General features: G+C 33.5%; 1 protein-coding gene across 1 annotated transcript; it reads left to right on the plus strand.

The window, feature by feature from the left end:
- Positions 1–638: 638 nt before the first annotated feature.
- Positions 639–19522, plus strand: LOC137011132 (synaptotagmin-2). Its single transcript, XM_067373764.1, has 9 exons — positions 639–728; positions 6593–6833; positions 8284–8444; positions 12389–12520; positions 16086–16253; positions 17716–17883; positions 18008–18125; positions 18213–18346; positions 19253–19522. The coding sequence occupies exons 2-9, from the start codon at positions 6620–6622 to the stop codon at positions 19466–19468; spliced, it is 1311 nt and encodes a 436-aa protein (XP_067229865.1). The 5' UTR covers positions 639–728; positions 6593–6619; the 3' UTR covers positions 19469–19522.
- Positions 19523–21383: the final 1861 nt, after the last annotated feature.

Raw genomic sequence — 21383 nt, forward strand, 5'->3', positions numbered from 1 at the left:
TGCATAATGCCAAGCTGTCTTGCAAAATGTCACATAGTTGGCATTAACTGCGCCACACTTTAGTTTAGATTTCTTCATTTTGTTTTTCCTCTCAGGGTTGTGTACCATACACCTCCTGGTTTATTAGGGACCGGCCCTGTGAGACTTGCATGAGAAATTGCAATGTTCTGTTGTCGGCGTTGTCTTTGTTATTCTCTCCGTTTCTCTCTTTCCTTCCCACACACAGCAGAAGTTTTGCTGCACACCTGGACAGTTTCCTCCTGGCATTTCAGAGGATAAACCTGCACAATGTCCCCGAGGGGGGACAGTTTTACATATTGATCAGTGGAGATTGTCCTCCACTAGCGGTTCAGGGCGTAGCACACTGCATTCGGCCGAGTGTGAGCAGAATCCATAATGAGAGAGAGAGAGAGAGAGAGAGAGAGTGGTGAAGAGGGAATGAGAAGAGAGATAGTAACATTAAACAAGACGGAAGAAAAGAAGAGAGTTCAAAGGTAGCGATATGCGAATATGAAACGGTGAGGTAAAGTTGAGGAAGTTGACAGAGGAAGGTTTGTGTCTAGTGAAAGAGCGGGGAGTGTGCGAGCGAGACAGAGCGCTCTGTACTGCAGTGGGGGACTGCAGATTGTGCGGATGTGAGGGAGATCGTGGGATGCGCCTGTGAAGCGTTCTGCTGCTCTCCCGTTTTGGATGGGTGGCTCCATTAGGGAGGACAGGACTATTGCCTGGTAAGGGCTTTCCCATTTCTGCAAGACCCCACCTCCCGATCGACCCCATCCGAAAAGCATGCTAACATTTTTCACGCTGTTCAATATTTGTTTTCGAGGGTTAATGTTGTTTTTGTTTTTCCTGCTGCATCGTACAGAGTTTGCATGATTTCAGAAGTGAGTTGGAAGTGGGGCATTGATGCATAAAGCCCTAAAGATCAAGTTATTTGATGTAGAAACTTACGTACATGAACAAATCGAGTCAATTACTAGTTTTAACACACTTAACTGGGGCTTGTTTTTACCTTGCTGAAATTATTTACACTTAGCTGCAAGCTGGTTTATGTTAGTTAGTTGTGGTTTAGCTAATGGATCACTAGATTTGCCAAAGTTTGTCAGGTTAGGCCTAATTAAATCTTTGAAAGATACCTGTTTAAGCTGTATTTTCTGCTTTTTTGTTTGTTTGCGAAATAATCAGTACTTATAAGTTTAGAATTGGCAGAAATTGTTTACATATATTTCCTCTAATTTTTTGGGTCATGGACTGACACTGCTGTAAAAGTATTTATTTTATTTTATTTTATTTTAATTTTGAAAACAAAGTTTACACATTTTGTATCATTTTTTGATGTTTTTTGTACAGCTGGTCATGGACTGACACTGTTATAAATATATTTTTGATCACAAAGTTTACATGCGTATATTTCCTCTGTTTTCTGACATTTTCAGCTGTAAAATTATTTTATTTTATGATATTTTAGCTAAATCTGTCTCTAAACATCACATTAAAAACAAAGCAAACTCTGAACACAACATACTATATTATTTAGTTTATTCTATTTTTGAACACAAAGTTTACACACATTTTCTCTCATTTTTTTAATGTTTTTTGTACAGCTGGTCATAAACTTACACTGTTATAAATATATATTTTTTATCACAAAGTTTTCATATGTATATGTCCTCCCTTTTCTGATATTTTCTGCTGTAAAATTATTTTATTTTAAATAAAATAATTAAAATAACATTTTTATTTTTAAAATTTTTTTTTTTACTTTTAGATATACCTGCCCCTAAATGTCACATATTTAAAACAAAGCAAACTCTGCTTGGTCACTTTAACACATAAGTCACACAATCTTTTCTTTGTCTAAGTGGCCGAACACAACACACTACATGCTAGTGATCAGTTGTGCCATTTTTTTTTTTTTTTTCTCAGCTGGTTACTGTTACTTTGCTGGATTATTTGACTGGTTATTGATTTTTCCATAATCTGACTCTTTTCAGGATTTCCAGGACTGTCCGTCACAGATCTCCTCTCAACAGAAAACCTTTTGCAGATATTCCAGAAACAGTCTTTCATTGAGATGCATTGAGTCTGAAGGTGTTGAGATCTCTGAGATAACTAGACTCTTCAGTAAAGATGGCATTGCCAAGGGTGCAGATACTACTGTAAATGTTATCAGGGTTGCGTGAGGATAGGCGTCATGCTAGAGGCTGTGCCAGTGCAGCAGATGTGACTATCTGTCTCCATTCATAAGACAAGACGTTTATGAAGCTCTCTGGTTGTGTGAGGAGGTTTCTCAGGAGAATGTAAATGCTAACAGGGTCTTTAAGACAGTTAAGAAGTACACAAAATAAAAGCATATTGATGACAGAGCACATAAAGATCACTGCTTGGAGTTTGAGCTTTACCTATAATTTGATTTGCCTTACGGCAGATATGGTTTCTAAGGTTATTGATTTCCCTCAGGGATTTGTTACTCTGGTTTTCCCACACAAACAGAAGCAAACTCTCACTCTGCAGTCTCCAATTTCTTCTGTTTTCAGGTCGGATGCGATCTAGACAAATGTATGTCCAAATCCAGCTTGTGTCCCAGCCACAGACACACACATAATCAGGGTGAAACCCCATGCGCCGACTGACCGCATATCCCAGTTCTGTCTGACTGTCTTGGTTGCTTTGTTAGATGGAGCTGTAAAGTGATTTGTGTCTGCAATTCAGGCAGATCACATCTCACATGTACAGCCTCTGCAGCTCCAAATGAGAATGAGACCGAACATATCACTATTGATCTACTTTTACATTTCATGCATTTGGCAGTGCGTCTACAGCGCATTCATACTGGTATATTTATCAGTATGTTTTTCCTGGATGTATGTATGTATGTATGTATGGATAGATAGATAGATAGATAGATAGATAGATAGATAGATAGATAGATAGATAGATAGATAGATAGATAGATAGATAGATAGATAGATAGATAGATAGATAGATAGATAGATAGATAGATAGATAGATGATAGACAGATAGATAGATAGATAGATGATAGACAGATAGATAGATAGATAGATAGATAGATAGATAGATAGATAGATAGATAGATAGATAGATAGATAGATAGATAGATAGATAGATAGATGGATGGATGATAGACAGATAGATAGATAAATCATTTTATTCTACATTTTTTATTTTTTTAACTATTAAAATATAAAATTATAGTATATATTCAAATATCAATGTCTTAAAATATATTAAAATTTGTAAAGCATATAACCATTTTCCCAAAGTTTTTAAATAGTAAAATATAAAATTATTATATCTAATTTAACAGTATATATCTTAAAATATATTAAATGTTTGTGGCAATGTGAATCAAAGCCTATAAGCATTTTTGCATTTTTCGTACAATATTCTAAAATATATTAAAAGTTTGATTGTAAATAGCAGCCAATAAATTAATTTATTTTTTAGAGTAAAAATTTATTTTTATTTTTTATTTTTTGGGGACAAATTCCTATTGAAAAATCCTGGAGTGACATCCATCAAGTTGCTAGGAAGTAGAGTTTTTGCAGGCTGGTGGAGTCTAGCTGTTTATTATTGACTAATATTAACTAGCTAGCCCAACATTAGTTAATATAGAAAATTATCTCGTCAGAACATAAAAAATAGTTGTTTTACATTAAATAGACAAAAAAAAAAAAAACTGACTGATGTGTAATAGAATTGATTCATCACAGAACTGGTTGTTTTATTTCAAGAGAGATTTTTTTAATTCCTATTGGAAAAATGACCAAGCCTTCCAGACCGATCAAAAGCCCCTCACACACATCAGCCCTCACCCAGCCATGGTGGAGCGTCCTCATGACTGTCAGGGTGTGAGCGTGTAAAGGGCGCTTTCATCACATTCTCTACTCTTGGGGAACAGAGATGGTGACACAGTGTTGTCAGTCAATAGAGCAGCCCGAACGCAAATGTCAGTGGCGTGCAGCAGGTGAGCTCTGCAGCGCCGGAGAATAGCGGATAGATGTCGAGCTACTTGAGAAAATCAATGCAGCCCCTCAAACGCAGGTATCATCAGTGATTGCTACCTAAATAGTGCAGATTGGTTTTGCATGTATTGAAGGGTAGAGGCTGTGGATCTTGTCATTTTGACGATTTATCCAGCATGGATTGGAAGGAGATGTGCATTTGGTAAACCCATTTGGTTCTTTCAGAGAAGAACAGAGTACAAATGATAGTCAATAGCTGGCTTTGTTTAGATTAGTATTGATTAGTATTTATGGTTGTTTCTTGGTGGGTGACGGTGAAGGAAGCAATCCTAGATTGTTTTTCTCAATCATAGCTCAGATACGAGAGCAGAAACCTGAAAATGCTGGAAAACAGAAGCCAATGCTGCGACAGTGACCATATGTAATGCATAAAATCATCAATATAAACACATAATGCTTTGCCTCTTTTGTGCATTTATGTATAACTTAAGTGTTAGTTAGTTAATAGGGTGTGTGAAATAATACATTTTTAATTTTGGGCAATTATGTTTACGTCTCATTTGCTAATACTAAATAAATCTCTGCTTCGATCATAGAAAAGCCCTTATCAGTCAACTACTAATAATAAGTGTGCATTTTTCTCATTCAAAACTTACAGAATACATTAGTGTCCATGAAGTGTATTCATATCTTTTTATTAGCACTTTGATAATCTAAACCTACTCAGTAGTGTGATTTTTATTAACAACCCTGTTCATTTGCATTAACACTCTTACTTTTAATCAAATGCAGTCTCGTTTTCTGGTCTTTTTCGCTTTTTCCTTCCTTTTTTTGTTTATCTCTGACAGTTAGGGCTGTAAAATTCCCATCTGATTAGGTGAAGATATTTCAGCAGGGAATAAGGCAAAAAGTCTTTTGTTCATTGCAATTTTTAAAAATCAATATTAAACAATATATAATTTAAATTAATTTATATTTTAATTTTGCAATAATAATAATTTATTTTACTATTTTATTTTAAATAAATTATTTTATCAGTATTTTTAATTTTAAAAATGTTATTGAGTTATTTTAATATTTTAGTAATAATTATTTAATTAATTAAATAATTCTTATAAATATTTCTGTATTTTTTAAATTTTTTCTCTGTATTTTTTTTTAATTAAAAAAATGAAGAGAAAGTAAAACTAAATTATTATTTTTTAAATTTTGCAATAATAATATTTTATTTTACTATTTTATTTTAAATAAGATTTTAAATAAAACTATTGACAAAATAATTTATTAATGAGTTATATTAATATTTTAGTAATAATTATTTAGTTAAATTAAATAATTGTTATAAATATTTATTTATTATTATTAGATTTTTTAAAATTAAAAAAATTAAGAGAAAGGAAACTTAATTTTTTATTTTTTTTATTTTGTAGTAATAATAATTTATTTTACTATTTTATTTTAAATCAGTTATTTTATCAATATTTTAATTACAAATGTTATTAATGAGTTATTTTAATATTTTAGTAATAATTATTTAATTAATTAAATAATTCTTATAAATATTTTTCTGTTTTTTTTTTTTTATATATATTTTTAATTAAAAAAATGAAGAGTATGAAAAACAAAACTGGAATTCTTTTAAGCATTTGTTTTCCAGTTTGTAAGACTCTAATCACATCCAGGATCTCTATGTCTTTTAATTTTTTCCCCAAAAGTCATTATATTTAGACGTGCTGCAGTTTTTTGCTGGCTGCCATCTAGCCTCAAACCTTTATTTTTCATTTCATCCACGTATTTATCTCCATGCATATTAGATCTCTTTATTAAGACAACATTGTTTTGCTGTTTCATTTCATTTTATATATTATCATGCAAAATGTACAACCTGCCAGCAGAGCTGCCCTGATTTAAAGTCATAATTTTTTACAGGTTTTCATTCACAAGGTTGTGAGAAGCTGTCAGCAGTGACAATAGATATTATCTGACATTTTAAAAGTGGATGCTGCAGGGAAAGTCAAGTCAAAGGCAGAATTTTCTTCAATTTTTCTGTTGCATACAAGTATATGTGAGTAATAATGCTGGATTTGATGCTGTTTTATAACATAAACAAATCTAGTGCAAAAAGCACTGAGGCGTCCCAGGACAAAATGTCTTGTGTGTTGTCCTGCAGTGCAGTGTTCTGTCATTTATCTTGCACTCTATACTTCAACGGCCTGAAGCTCTTTATTTCATTATTTAAATGCAAGACCATCCATTTCATTTTTGTCATTTATTTAAGAAGAAGCTTCTGGTTTGAAGTTTCTCATAATAGTAATAATAAATATGCTGTGAAAATTGCATTTAAGTTTATATACTGTGTATATATATATATATATATATATATATATATATATATATATATATATATATATATATATATATATATATATATATATATATATATATATATGTTATTTAAAAAAAGCTGCACCCTTCCTACATTCAATATGACAGATGGTAGGCACTGATGTTTTTGAAGGGCACAATTGTCTTTAAGATCAAAAAGCATTCCAGACTTCAGTGTATTTTGTGTTTTAAATTTGTGTGGTCTCTTTAACTCCTCCAGGGTTCCTGAGCGGTCAAGCCAGATATTATGAAGTGGAACCTCTTCAAAAAGAAGCCAGAAGCCATGGTGGGCCCAGAGCCCACGGGACTCGGTGTCACCCACCCGTCGCACACAATGACGATGGCCCCCGCTGTCTCCACACCTGCAGACAACTCCACCGAGTCTGAGGCACCCGTCAACAAGAATGATGTCTTTGAGGAAATCAAAAGCAAGTTCCTCAATGAGATCGATAAAATCCCACGTAAGTCCTGCAGAGATGTTTTACAGTCTCACTAGATCAAGAGAATCAATAGTGCATCATTATGCTGAAGATGTTTTATGGATTTAAATGCTGGACAAATTGTCTGACCCTGTGACCAACCAATGAATAAAGAGCAAATTAACATGATCTGCCTTCAACATGCAATCCCAATTCACTCTTTAAAGGTGCCATAGAATTGAAAATTGAATTTACCCTGGCATAGTTGAATAACAAGAGTTCAGTACATGGAAAAGACATACAGTGAGTCTCAAACACCATTGTTTCCTCCTTCTTATATAAATCTCATTTGTTTAAAAGACCTCCGAAGAACAGGTGAATCTCAACATAACACCGACTGTTATGTAACAGTCGGGATCATTAATATGTACGCCCCCAATATTTGCATATGCCAGCCCATGTTCAAGGCATTAGACAAGGGCAGCCAGTATTAACGTCTGGATTTGTACACAGCTGAATCATCAGACTAGGTAAGCAAGCAAGAACAATAGCGAAAAATGGCAGATGGGGCAATAATAACTGACATGATCCATGATATCATGATATTTTTAGTGATATTTGTGAATTGTCTTTCTAAATGTTTCGTTAACATGTTGCTAATGTACTGTTAAATGTGGTTAAAGTTACCATTTTTTCTTAATGTGTTCACGGAGATCAGAGTCATGTCCTTATTTTCATTATTAAACACTTGCAGTCTGTATAATTCATAAATACAAATTCATTCTTTATAAATTTCTCCAACAGTGTGTAATGTTAGTTTTAGCCCGTTAGCCCGGAGCACTATGAAACTCATTCAGAATCAAATGTAAACATCCAAATAAATACTATACTTACATAATCGGATATGCTGCATGACGAATACTTTGTAAAGATCTATTTTTGAGGGTTATATTAGCTGTGTGAACTTTGTTTATGCAATGTATTATAGAGTCGCGAGTTTGGGGGCGGGGAGCGCGAGCATTTAAAGGGGAAGCACGCTGAATCGGCGCATTTCTAATTATGCCCCAAAATAGGCCGTTCAAAAAATTTATTTCAAAAAATCTATGGGATATTTTGAGCTGAAACTTCACAGACACATTCAGGGGACACCTTAGACTTATATTACATTTTGTGAAAAAGCGTTCTAGGGCACCTTTAAAGGGACAGTTCACACAAAAATCCTCATGTCGTTCCAAACCCATAAGACTTTTGTATGAATGAACCTCATTGGTTCTTGCAGAAGCTCAAATGTGCTGCGTAACATGAGAACTAACCATTTAAGTTCGTAAACTATTAATTGAAAACATGTTTGTATTTGTAGTATTTCATCAAAATGTCATAACTTGCTCTATGTCAAATACCACCTTCAAGGAATAACCCTTCACATGCTGCTCGGTGACAACACAATGTCTGAATGACTCTCTTTGTTTTTTTTCCCCACAATGCTCTGCAGTGCCTCCATGGGCGCTCATCGCCATCGCTGTAGTGGCCGCCCTCCTCATCCTCACCTGCTGCTTCTGTATCATTAAGAAATGCTGCTGTAAGAAGAAGAAGAACAAGAAAGGCAAAAAGGGAAAGGATGGCTTCAACATGAAGAACATGCAGGGTGGAGATGTATGTAACGTTGTTCAATAGCACCCACCATGATGGCATTAAATAATGTAGTTAAAAGCCAGATGCACACTCCAATTAGTTGAGTTTTAGAATTAAAACTAGATTATATTAACTTTTGTATAAACTGGGAATATCAACAGAAATTAGTGTTGCATCATTAAGAAAACAAGCCTCAGACCACTTTAGTGTGGGTTGCACTGATTATGAGGAGAGTCTGATATGTGATTAGCTTCATGGTTTGCTTTATTGTGTTTGTGAGTAATAAGTGTTTTGTTTTTTTTGAAGAGAAATGGTACACTGGATGTTCTTATGTGATTTTAATCATAAAAAGATAGAAGCTTTAAGGGTCATTATACAAAATGAGTGCCGTTAATTATAAAATAGTTATATAATGAAATAACATTACAACTGTAATGTTCAACTGTATGTTAATATTGAGTAACTTTGTGCAAAATAGTTGCAACTTGTAATTTAAACCAGTTCCAAGGATGCCTTTTAAATGATTCAACGAGTCATTCATAAAGACAGTCACTTAGAGGTCAATTGTGTAATATTTAGGAAAATCTACTGACAGAAATGCAATATAATATACATAACTATGTTTTCAGTGGTGTATAAAGATCTTACATAATGAACCGTTATGTTTTTTTTACCTTAGATTGAGACTTTTTTTTTCTACATACACTGTGGGTCCCGTTACATGTAACTCGCCATTTTGCGCCGCCATGTTTCTACAGTATCCCTAAACCGACAAACTGCTCTACAGAGCGTGTTTGCTTGAATGGCTGCTCTCTTCTGTCTCTGACGACATCTTACGCCACTGTAGCTTCTCTATGTGCTTCGAAAGGGAGGGGTGAGCAGTGGACTGAGCCATTGGTTGCAATTTGCAACCTCAACCTACACACTGAACCTTTAAATTGTTGCTGAATAGATCAGTGCTTTTGAATGAATCGGTTGAGCGAATGATTCAGTGACTCACTCATAAAGACATTGGCTGCATCCAAAATTGCATACTCTCTTGAGTAGGTACTTCTTTTGAATAAGTAATTACATTGTGACCGTTAAAAAAGTATGTTTTATGTAGTATAAATGTAATTTGGCATGTATAATAATCATGTGACCTACCTGCATGAGTTGCGTCGCTTCACTGCCATTCACAAATCCTCTCTCGTGGCCTCATGGGATAGTAAAGTGTCCATTGTATGCAAACTTCGCTGAATGTATCAAGTATTTATTGCTGAATGAATCAGTGAAGTGAATCAATCAATGACTCATTTTTAAAACTAAATCCATTTTCGCCACCTACTGGCACAACAGTGTCATTGACAAAAGTGTCACTGCAAAATCCTCAACATTAATGCACTAATTTCTTTTCTCATAAAGATGTTTCCACCTTCTCTGTATTCTGTTAGCACAAATACACATATATATGTATATAAAATGAGAAAAAATCAAATAAGATGGCATAGTGCAATTTATTGACACTTTATGACATTTTTGGTCTGATAAAATATACATCTTGAATCTTGCAGAAATCATTTGATATGGAAAAGACACTAATTTCATGGTATGATCCTTAAAACATTACTTTAAGTCAAACATTATGACCTTTATTCATACAGATGTCTTAAACATCACAGTGTCATTTCTCAAAATGGTTCTCATGGTGTTGTTTACTGTCTTTACTGTCTTTCGTTCTGTTTTTTGGTGTGTCGTGAGTTCAACCTCTCCCTCTCTCTCTGCTCTCCTTCCTCCCGCTATGTGTCTAATGCGCCGCATTTCTTGACGCTCATGGGCGTCGGCGCTACGGTAGGTGGACGGATGAACGGCACAGCTGTTTGGCCGCTGAGTGCTAGCACCGCGTGGGTGGGATTGGATGGAATGGCTGTTGTAACTTCCTTGTTTTAAGCCTTTTGTACCTGCTGCTTGAAAAGATTTGATAAAAAAACAAAGGAAAGTTACAATGCAAATGAAACCCCCACTTAAGTGGAAGAATGATAATACAGTAACAAAGAGACAAATGTGTAGGAGGTGTGAATGGAATAACTAATTATTAACCCACTAATACTGGCAAGATGTTTTGAGTTAGCAAGAGATGACCCACAAGACTCACAATGAATGCATGTGTTTAAAGGGCATGGCTGTTTTAGCTGCACTAAAAGTCCTGATGTCTCAGGGATTAGAACTAGCATAAAATATCTAGAGCTATAAAATATCATTTATTGTGCTTGTCATATAAGCTCTTGTTATATGATCATATAATCAGTTCAATTTAAAGTAACAAAAATATATGAATATATATATTTTTCAAAATATATGATCAATTTGTTTTTAAGATTAGCGCATATTCTGCTGTGCCCTTTAATTTTTTGCTATATGGATATGGTTAGGAATTGACTTGAGAGTGACAATTTTTTTTTGGTGGCACATTAAAACATGTTTAAATCAGTTTACAGTCCTTATGGAAGATAAAAACAGAGGTAAATAAGGTAAACGTTTGAGCCCCAAATTCTAAAATCCTCACAACGTGATATATTATGCATATAACATAATAATTCTGTTATGCAGCATCTTCACATAAAGTGACCCCAAAAAATATTAAGACACTTCAACCACGCTTAAAAATGTTGTAATGTCATTGCATTAGATAACAAAATATCAAACCAAGTGGCATTTGAGACACAGATGACGCTTTATTTGATATGTTGATATAAAAAATATTCTATGTATTTCTACACTCTAAAAAATGCTGTGTTAAAAACAATGGATAAAAACACAGTGATTGGGTTGTTTTAACCCAGTGGTTGGGTTAAATGTTTGGCCAACCTGCTGGGTAGTTTTATTTAACTCAACTATTGTTTAAAAATGACTATATGGCTGGCTTAAAATGAACCCAAAATAGGTTGGAAACTAAAAATCAGACATAATTACTAGAAGCAGCAAAAATAATCAAAAGCAATTTCATAAATGTTTATTGTTTAATTATTATTCATTACACTTATTTTATGAATGTTCGTTTGTTAAACATATTAATAAATGTTCATTTCCAACATATTTTGGGTTCATTTTAAGCAAGTAATACAGTCAATAGTTGCGTTAAATAAAACTTCCCAGCAGGTTGGGCAAACATTTAACCCAACCACTGGGTTGTTTTTAACCCAGCAGTTTTTAAAGTGTACTATTTCTAAATGTGGTAGATGGATGATGTAAGTAATGAATGTAATAATCTATTTAATGTTGAAATCCCTTGATCTAATGAAGTGTGGCTTACTGTCCAAATACATTTTTGGGGCCACTGCATAATGGTGGAATTGTGACCTATTTGTGGAAACAAAAAATTAGTTCTGCACATTATAGATTTTTTTTTTTTTTCTCTCCCTGCAGTTTGGATGATGTTCAAAAATACACAAGAACGACATGTCAGCATTTCATATGCCCAGAATAGCACAAAGAAGTCTGTTCTTCTTTAAACGTTTGCTGTCATCCCTTGTTCCCTGGAGTATTACTGATGAACAGTTAAATTTATCATGCTGATGATGATGATGAGAAAATGCTTGCACACTGAATTATGCATATCAATAAAAGCTCCTCTCATGTTTTTCTAAGTACTACCAAACACCTCATTTGAATATAGAGTCAAAATGTAATTTCATTATGGAAGAAGTTAAACTCTTCTGAATTGCTTCTCAAGATAAGCAAACAGAAAAAAGTGTCACCAATAAAAATTGTGAACTCGAGTCATTTGCAACATCCAGCCCTGAATGACAACATTACTCCTAGTCCGCTATGGCAGATGACTAGCAGGTCAGGCCAGATAGAAGCATCTCTTCAACCTTACTGCAACTGACCGGGCCCTGAGCTTGTGGCATGCTTATAGACAGGAGCCAGACATACTTTCATCCCAGATAGCGACTTGCTAAAACAATTTGCCATATGCCCCACAGAAACAACAGGATGATGATGATGAAGAAGGAGAAACTGGTTTGACAGAGGAGGAGAAAGAGGAAGAGGAAAAAGAAGTGGAGAAACTTGGAAAGCTTCAGTACTCTTTGGATTATGACTTCAACGATAACAAGGTTAGGATGTTTGATTAATGACATTATCCTTGGTTTCACAGACAAGGTTTAAGCTGGTTTAATCTAAGCCCTGTCTGTGAAACCAGGCCTATATGCTAGAACATACTGTAAATAATTCCTCTTGTCTCATATTAAAATAGATTATGATGCATTTGGACGCAGTTATATGATTAATTAAGAAAGTGTCGCAGTAATTAAAGCTGCAGTCCTTAACTTTTAAAAATGATCCAAAATCAATTTTTGAGCAAGTACATAACTAGCCATTACCTTAGCCCGATTCACAACGGTAAGCTTGCAATAATGTTTTCTAATTTGAGTGGTACTGGTAGGTTTCCATGGGAAATTTGAGCATTAATTTGCGTCACGTCTGTTTACATAAAGAACGAGTCCCAGCTAGTAGCTAAATCACATGTGAGGATGCTGCAGGTGGCGGATCATTTATAGCTTTTTCTCACAGCAGCTGGAATAATTAAACGTATCATTTTGATGGCGGATTGTTTATGACAAATTAATGTTAGAGATTAGACTGTACAGAAATTGAAATCTACAGGTAACACTCATACACACTAAATACACAATCACACAATGCTGATGTTGTTAACATTAAAGGTGCCCTAGAATCAAAAATTGAATTTATCTTGGCATGGAGTTCAGTACATGAAAATAACATACAGTGAGTTTCAAACTCCATTGTTTCCTCCTTCTTGTGTAAATCTCAATTTTTTAAAAGAACTCCGAACAACAGGTGAATCTCAACATAACACCGACTGTTACGTAACAGTCGGGATCATTAATATGTACGCCCCCAATCTTTGCATATGCCAGCCCATGTTCAAGGCATTAGACAAGGGCAGCCAGTATTAACTTCTGGATCTGTGCACAGCTGAATCATCAGACAAGGTAAGCAAGCAAGAACAATAGCGAAAAATGGCAGATGGAGCGATAATAACTGACATGATCCATGATATCATGATATTTTTAGTGATATTTGTAAATTGTCTTTATAAATGTTTCATTAGCATGTTGCTAATGTACTGTTAAATGTGGTTAAAGTTACCATCGTTTCTTACTGTATTCACAGAGACAAGAGCCGTCGCTATTTTCATTTTTAAACACTTACAGTCTGTATAATTCATAAACACAACTTCATTCTTTATAAATCTCTCCAACAGTGTGTAATGTTAGCTTTAGCCACGAAGTACTATCAAACTCATTCAGAATCAAATGTAAACATCCGAATAAATACTATACTCACATGATCCGACGCATACATGCAGCATGAATGACGAACATCTTGTAAAGATCCATTTGAGGGTTATATTAGTTGTGTGAACTTTGTAAATGTACTGTATTATAATCGAGAGCTTGGGGGGCAGGAAGTGCGCAATTTAAAGGGGCTGCAGCGTGAATCGGTGCATATTTAATGATGCCCCAAAATATGCAGTTAAAAAAATTAATTAAAAAAATCTATGGGATATTTTGAGCTGAAACTTCACAGACACATTCAGGGGACACCTTAGACTTATATTACATCTTGTAAAAACTGGTTCTAGGGCACCTTTAACAATTTGAGAACTAAGTATAACAATAATAATAGGCAAAACTTATGGACTGCAGCTTTAAAAGCAATTAAATAAATAGTTCACCCTATAATTAAAATTCAGTCATTATTTATGAAAAGAGCTGTGTGAAGATTTCTCAGGAATTCTCGTTTTGTGTGGCTCAGAAAAATAACAGCGTGAGACTGTCAGAATTTTTTCTTTTTTTTTGGGGTGAACTATTCCTCTAACTAATACCAAAGACTATAGAATAGCACAAGATGTGTCACTCGTATTGTTCTGAATGGGAGAAAGTGAAACGTGCAATATGGCGGAATAAGTCCCGCATTCTAAATAAGAGCCAATCGCTGACTGGTAAAGTCATCGCGTCACTGCAGCGGCCGTTAGAAGCACCGGTTTCTATAGAAACAGTCAGACGTGCGAGACGCGCATTTAGGTCTGCGCATGCGCATTAGCTTTATACAGCCTAAAAAAATACAGTTTTTTTGTCATGATTCCAGCGTTTGGGAGAAAAATTATGAGACAGTTGTTGACAGATTTCATTGGTGATTTCAAATATGAAATTTAATCGGAAAGCTTAACAAACAGCTTTGGAGAATTTGATGTTTCCCCATTCAAAGAAATAGGAGCTGCATGATGCCCAGGATGCCCGAGAGGCGATTCAGAGATGGAAATGACTTGTCGTAAAGCAAAGAAAAATCATTTCTAACTGATCAACATTATGAAAACTGCTAAAACCTTTAGGAACTTCAAAAGATAAAACAGCGAAATTCCTAATATTACTTCCAATATTTCCAAATTATGTTCATTTTCATAGAGCGGGCCAATATCGTGACGATTATTTAAAATCAGCAGATATTGTTATCGTGATAAAATACGATTAATCGTGCAGCCCTAATTTAATTTAATTTGACTTGACATTTGATATTCAACAGTATCCTTGACATTTATTCAACAGTGCTTTTGATCTGCCTGCACTGACACTATTCTTTAAAAGGAAAAATAATATACCAATTATCAATGTAAAGCTGCTTTGACACAATCTGCATTGTAAAAAGCGCTATATAAATAAGGGTGACTTGACTAGAGGGGACTTTGCTAATACATCTTTTAAAAGTTCCCTGTGTGATGATCTTGGAGAAAGTTTGCACTCATGCAGTGCTGTATCTTTTACTAATGACAGTGTTTAACAGTATCTGCTGTGTCACAGCTGTAGGTCGAGGTCCACAATGAGTTTAAACAAACATTAATGACAGTGAACTGTTATTGTTTCTTTATGCAGTCAGATTCAATTTAATATGCATGTACAGTAACAGTTACATTACTGTTCAAAAGAAGTAATTTCTGCTCAACAAGTCTGCATTTATTTGATCAAAAATACAGTAAAACAATTGTAATTTAAAATAACTGTTTTCTATGTGAATATACTGTAAAATGTAATTTATTCCTGTGATCAAAGCTGAATTTTCAGCATCATTACTCCAGTCTTCAGTGTCCTTCAGAAAGCATTCTAATATGCTGATTTGCTGCTCAAGAAATATTTCTGATTATCAATGTTGAAACCCTCATATTTTTGTGGAAACTATATTCTTTAAAGAATAGAAAGTTTTAATTATTTGAAATATAAATATTTTGTAACATAAATGTCTTTAATGTCACTTTTGATCAATTTAATGCATTTTGACTGAATAGAAGTATACTTTTTTTTTTAAACAAACTTTTGAACAGTAGTGTATTTATGAATAAGACTTTCAGTTTATAATTCAGTTTAAATTTATAATTCAGGCTTATTTAAAGCCTGACAGACATTTCACAGCCCTTTCCGAGCGAGCACATCCCAAAGGAAAATTGTATTGTAAAAATCTGAGAAGCTCTATTTGCTCTTCATTTAATCTCATTGATATATTAAAGATATCTCATTTGGAATTATATATTATTCCTATAGGACTTTCTTTTCATTTATTAAAACTCTTGATTCTATTTTTCCGATACGTTTTTATCCACAGCTGACAGTCGGAATCTTGCAATGTGCCGACTTGATTTCCATGGACTCTGGCGGAACGTCCGATCCTTACGTTAAAGTGTTCATCCTACCAGATAAGAAGAAAAAGTTTGACACCAAGGTGCACAAAAAGACCCTCAACCCAGTGTTCAATGAAACCTTTGTCTTCAAGGTAAGATGTTTACCACTTTTAAATGACTCATTGTAATTTTAATTTTGTGTAAAGAGTGGCCTATTATAATATTATCCTAAAAGCATATATTCTAAATTAATCAAGTAATATATAATAAAACGTGCATGATCAGAAAACCACTGGCTCTAACAAATATTGACTAAAACTAATTACTGGTATGCCTCCAGTGATGTTGGTTTGTCATTAGTGTTCATTGGCTGTTTTCTGCAACACAAGCGTTTTGGTCCTAATGCTTCCAGCAGCTCCTGAATGAGCTTTAGTTTCCCAGAGTCGGTAATGAGCTCCGGAGGGGCTGCGCATAGTCTCACTCTGAGAAAAGTGATCTAGGACAGGAACAACTGGCCGTCTTCAAAGCCCCTGCCTTACAGTTAGAACGGCTGGCTGTGTTTCTAAAAACAGATCGGCCGTATCTGCACACTGTACGAGTGAACGAGCGAGAAAACAAAGCCGAGTGAGGAGGAGGTTTTCTCATTTAATTATTTTTCATTTCGTCTGCAAGAACAGATGATTAGGACAATGACCTGTAAATGTGAATATATAAATATATTTGAATATATATTAATGTTTTATATTAATATTGATTAATATTTTTAATGTTTAAAAAATAAAAATGTTATTAGGCTTTGTTTACATTTTAAAATATTTTATTATATTTTATAATATATTTTAATATATTATACTATTTGATTATATATTATAAATGTATATTTTAATATTTTAAAAATGTTTAAAAAATAAAAATGTTAAGAGGTTTGTTTAAATTTTCAAATATTTTATTATATTTTATAATATATTTTAATATATTATACTATTTGATTATGTATTATAAATGTATATTTTAATATTTTAAAAATGTTTAAAAAATAAAAATGTTAATAGGTTTGTTTAAATGTTAAAATATTTTATTATATTTTATAATATATTTTAATATATTATACTATTTGATTATGTATTATAAATGTACATTTTAATATTTAAAAAATGTAAAATTAAAATGTTAATAGGCTTTATTTAAATTTAATATTGTGATTATATATTATAATTTTATTTTTTATATTAAAAATGTATATAAGTTATAAGTTTTTTATTATTAATAATAATAATAATAATAATAGATTATATATTATGATTTGATATTTTAATATTTTAAAAATAAAAAATGTGCTTTAATTCACAGTCACAAACTTTTATATAGATTTTTAGGATATTTTGCTATTTAATTATACATTATAATTTTATATTTTAATATTTAAAAAATGTTTATAGGCTTAGACTTTTAATATATTTTAAGAATATATTTTAAAAGAGTATATTTGATTTTCTTTAAAAATTCTACATATATTTTAAGATTTATTATTTGATTCTCTCTCTCTATCTGCAAAAACTTTTGAAACTGTTTAAAATCTATTATGTCAATTCTTCTCAATGGTTTCCATGTTAGATGCCGTACCAGGAGCTGGGTGGGAAGACACTGGTCATGTGTGTGTACGACTATGACCGCTTCTCCAAACACGACATCATCGGCGAGGTAAAACTACCCATGAACACTCTGGATCTGGGTCAGCCCATTGAAGAGTGGAGAGACCTGGAAAGCGCTGAGAAAGAGGAGGTGACTAATTAAATGATCATCGATTTTTAACTGGTCCAAGCCAGATTTAAAAAGAAAGTAAGCAGATCAGTCTTATCAAATGCATTTGTAGATTATCACACATATTGATGTCTTTTCCATACAGCCTGAGAAGCTTGGTGACATCTGCATCTCCCTGCGTTACGTTCCTACTGCGGGCAAACTGACTGTTTGTATCCTTGAGGCCAAGAACCTGAAGAAGATGGACGTGGGCGGCCTGTCTGGTGGGAGCTGAGCTGAGATATATGAGTCGACAGCAAGAAATGTTTCATATATTTGATGCAATTAACTCAACATTTGACCTTTGGCAGATCCGTATGTGAAGATCCAGCTATTGCAGAATGGAAAGCGTCTAAAGAAGAAGAAGACTACAGTGAAGAAGAACACACTGAACCCGTACTACAATGAATCCTTCAGCTTTGAGATCCCTCTGGAGCAAATGCAGGTAGATTATGCAATTAGAGTTTGTTTTATATATTCAAATATAAAACATATTATATTAGAATTTTAATATTTAAAAAAAAAATAATCTATAGGTTTTGATTAACATTGTAACAAATATTTCATATATTTTAATACATTACACTATTTTTTGATTTTAGATTCAAATTTAATAATTTAATATTTAAAAGAATGTTCAGGTTTGATTTACATAGTCACAAAATTTTAATATATTTAAAATATTATACTATTTATATTATACTTACATTTATTATACTAGATTATATCATTTTATTATATTTTAATATTTAAAAAATAAAATTGTTTAAAATTCTTGTTTCTTTTTCTTTCAAAGTTTTGCCAATTGTATATAGTTTAAATGTTTGATTTTTATTTATTTATCTGTTTATTATTATTATTATTATTATTATTATATGCCTGAATATGCATGTATGTAATTTAGCATATAGCAAAATTGAAGTGTACGTTTTGTACTAAAATTAAATAAAAAGTTGATCACAAAAATGTTTATGGGTTTGGGTTCACAAATTTGTAATATATTTTAAGATAAAATATCTGATTGTATATTATGATTTTATGCTTTAATATTTAAAATATAAAAAAGTAGGCTTTAATTCAGTCACAAAATGTTTATATATTTTGAAATATTATTCTATTTAATTATACTATATATTTAGTTACATATACTATACTAATATATTTAATTATACTAATTATATTTAGATTTTATATTGAAAAAAATGTTTATAGTCTTTGATTCAGAATAAAAGTTGAATTTGACGATTCACAATTTTGGGGAAAAAAAGCACTGAAACATGTTTTAGTACCAGATTTTTATAATACATTAGAATTAGCTAGACTAATTTTCTTCTTTGTTTTTCTGCTTTAGAAAATCATTGTGGTGGTGACGGTCTTCGACTACGACAAGATCGGCAAGAACGATGCCATTGGAAAGATCTTCATAGGCAGCAAAGCCTCAGGCACAGCGCTGAAGCACTGGTCCGACATGTTGGCCAACCCACGCCGCCCAATCGCTCAGTGGCATCCCCTCCAACCGGAGGAAGATATCGACGGCGCTCTGGCTGCCCTTAATGCCAAGAAGTAACTTCTTACATCTCAGCCTGACTAACCAACTAACTAACCAACCCACCACTGCATGACACCCCTCACTCATCCGTACGTGCTCTGCCAGTTTCGCATAATCACCAACAAAAACACTGAATACTCTAAGAATATACTTGAAAAGATGAACAATATCACATGTTCGCCACATAGTGTAAAACGAGGCAGGAGAAACGGACAAATGCGACACATTTGGTCCGAAAGAACATTTGCAAATATCAAGCAAAATGGTAGTAGAAGTAGTCAGCAAGAATGACATTTTTTAACACTGATTGTTAAAACCCAACAATGAAAGTGTCCAAATTCAGAAGTGCACAAAAGAAAAAATCAGTAAACACACCTGGAGACTTTTTTTTTTTTTTTTTGCAATTTCCCTATAATTTTCCCTACATCATGTTGCATTATTCTACATTTTCAACCAGTTAACTGAATTGTATATTATTAGAGGTTTTTATTTCATCTCATGAACAGGAAGGAATTTATTTCGGATATACTGGTTTTGTAAACTGGAATTTTGTGCCTAATCAAAAAGTGCAAATAGAGTTTATGTTACAAATATCTACACGTTTGCACAATTAACAAAGCAATGATCACGTTCAGTTAAACATCCCAGGAGAAGTAACTGGTGTAGAACAGAGTTGTTTACATTATCAGTGGGTAAATCAGGCCTTTGGGTCAGAGTTGAATCATAAGACACATGTGCATTTATGTGCCCAAAAGAATGAAGATTCATGGTTTTATAATAGTGCAGTTAGATAGAACTGTATTAATTAATGGGAATACATGGGCTAATAATTCATGAGATGTTGCAATATACATTAATGTTAAATTCCACACTAGTCAAGCATGGTTTACACATAGTCAGTGTAAAAGATATAGACACACAAATAGTGTCTCTTACACTGTGTCCTAACCAGACGCAATGCGATAAGTTTCAAGAGCGACAAACAATTTGTCTGTCCACACCAGACGTGATGCGACTATAGCTGTTTCCATCCAAAGTTGCGAATTTAACTTTGCACTTTGCGCTTAACTTTTAACTTTTGCGAATAAAGCATATATTGAGTCGAAGAAAACAAAATCGTCACTTCCTGATGATCTGGCGCATAATATCACCAAGAAAAATGGAAGTTGCTGCAGTAGAAGCCACTGTATATAATAATTTTCGTATAATAAATTACTTGTCACTCAGAGCATGCAGACAAACCGCAATAAACGCTGTCATGTTATCTCGCATTCAGATGCCTGGTGTTTGTGAACGCAATCTTGTGAAGTGCTTCAGAGAGGGAATTAAACCAAACCACTTTAACGACAGACTTTGCTCAGGCATTACAGAATGACTAAAACAGCATGGCTCGTCCAGTTATGCCATCCCATCGCAAAGTCACGTCTTTTTTAGATGCGCATCAGGCAGTTTATTCGGTAAAAGTGTTTCCGATTCTATCACACAAAAACATTATCCTACTCATTTGAGCGCATGTTTTTTATGTGCATTTTTAGAATCTATGCGCATCTTTGTGTTTCTATCCAGCGTTTTTTTTATGCGATATTCCAAAATTCACAAAAAAACAGGTGGATGGAAACATAGCTTATGTTATGAGACGTGATATCAGAGGCCAAGAGTTTCAAAAACAAGTGAATGTTAACACAAGGCCTTTGCACACAGAGTCAGAAATTTTCGCATGAGTTTTTGTTCATATTCGTGATCCCAGAAATTCGTCATGCACAGAGACCTTGCACACTGCATATTAATGCATATTAATGATTCCGTTGCGAAAAAATTCGCATGATTTAGTTGTCCTCTTTCTTCTGAAAAAGAGAAAAAGAAAGGAAATATTGGGTCCATCCAATCCTGAGACTGCGTAGAGAGGAAGGAGAATTCACCTCATCAAGGAGCT

The sequence above is a fragment of the Chanodichthys erythropterus genome, chromosome 21 (genome assembly GCF_024489055.1).
Source record: "Chanodichthys erythropterus isolate Z2021 chromosome 21, ASM2448905v1, whole genome shotgun sequence".
NCBI lineage: Eukaryota > Metazoa > Chordata > Actinopteri > Cypriniformes > Xenocyprididae > Chanodichthys > Chanodichthys erythropterus.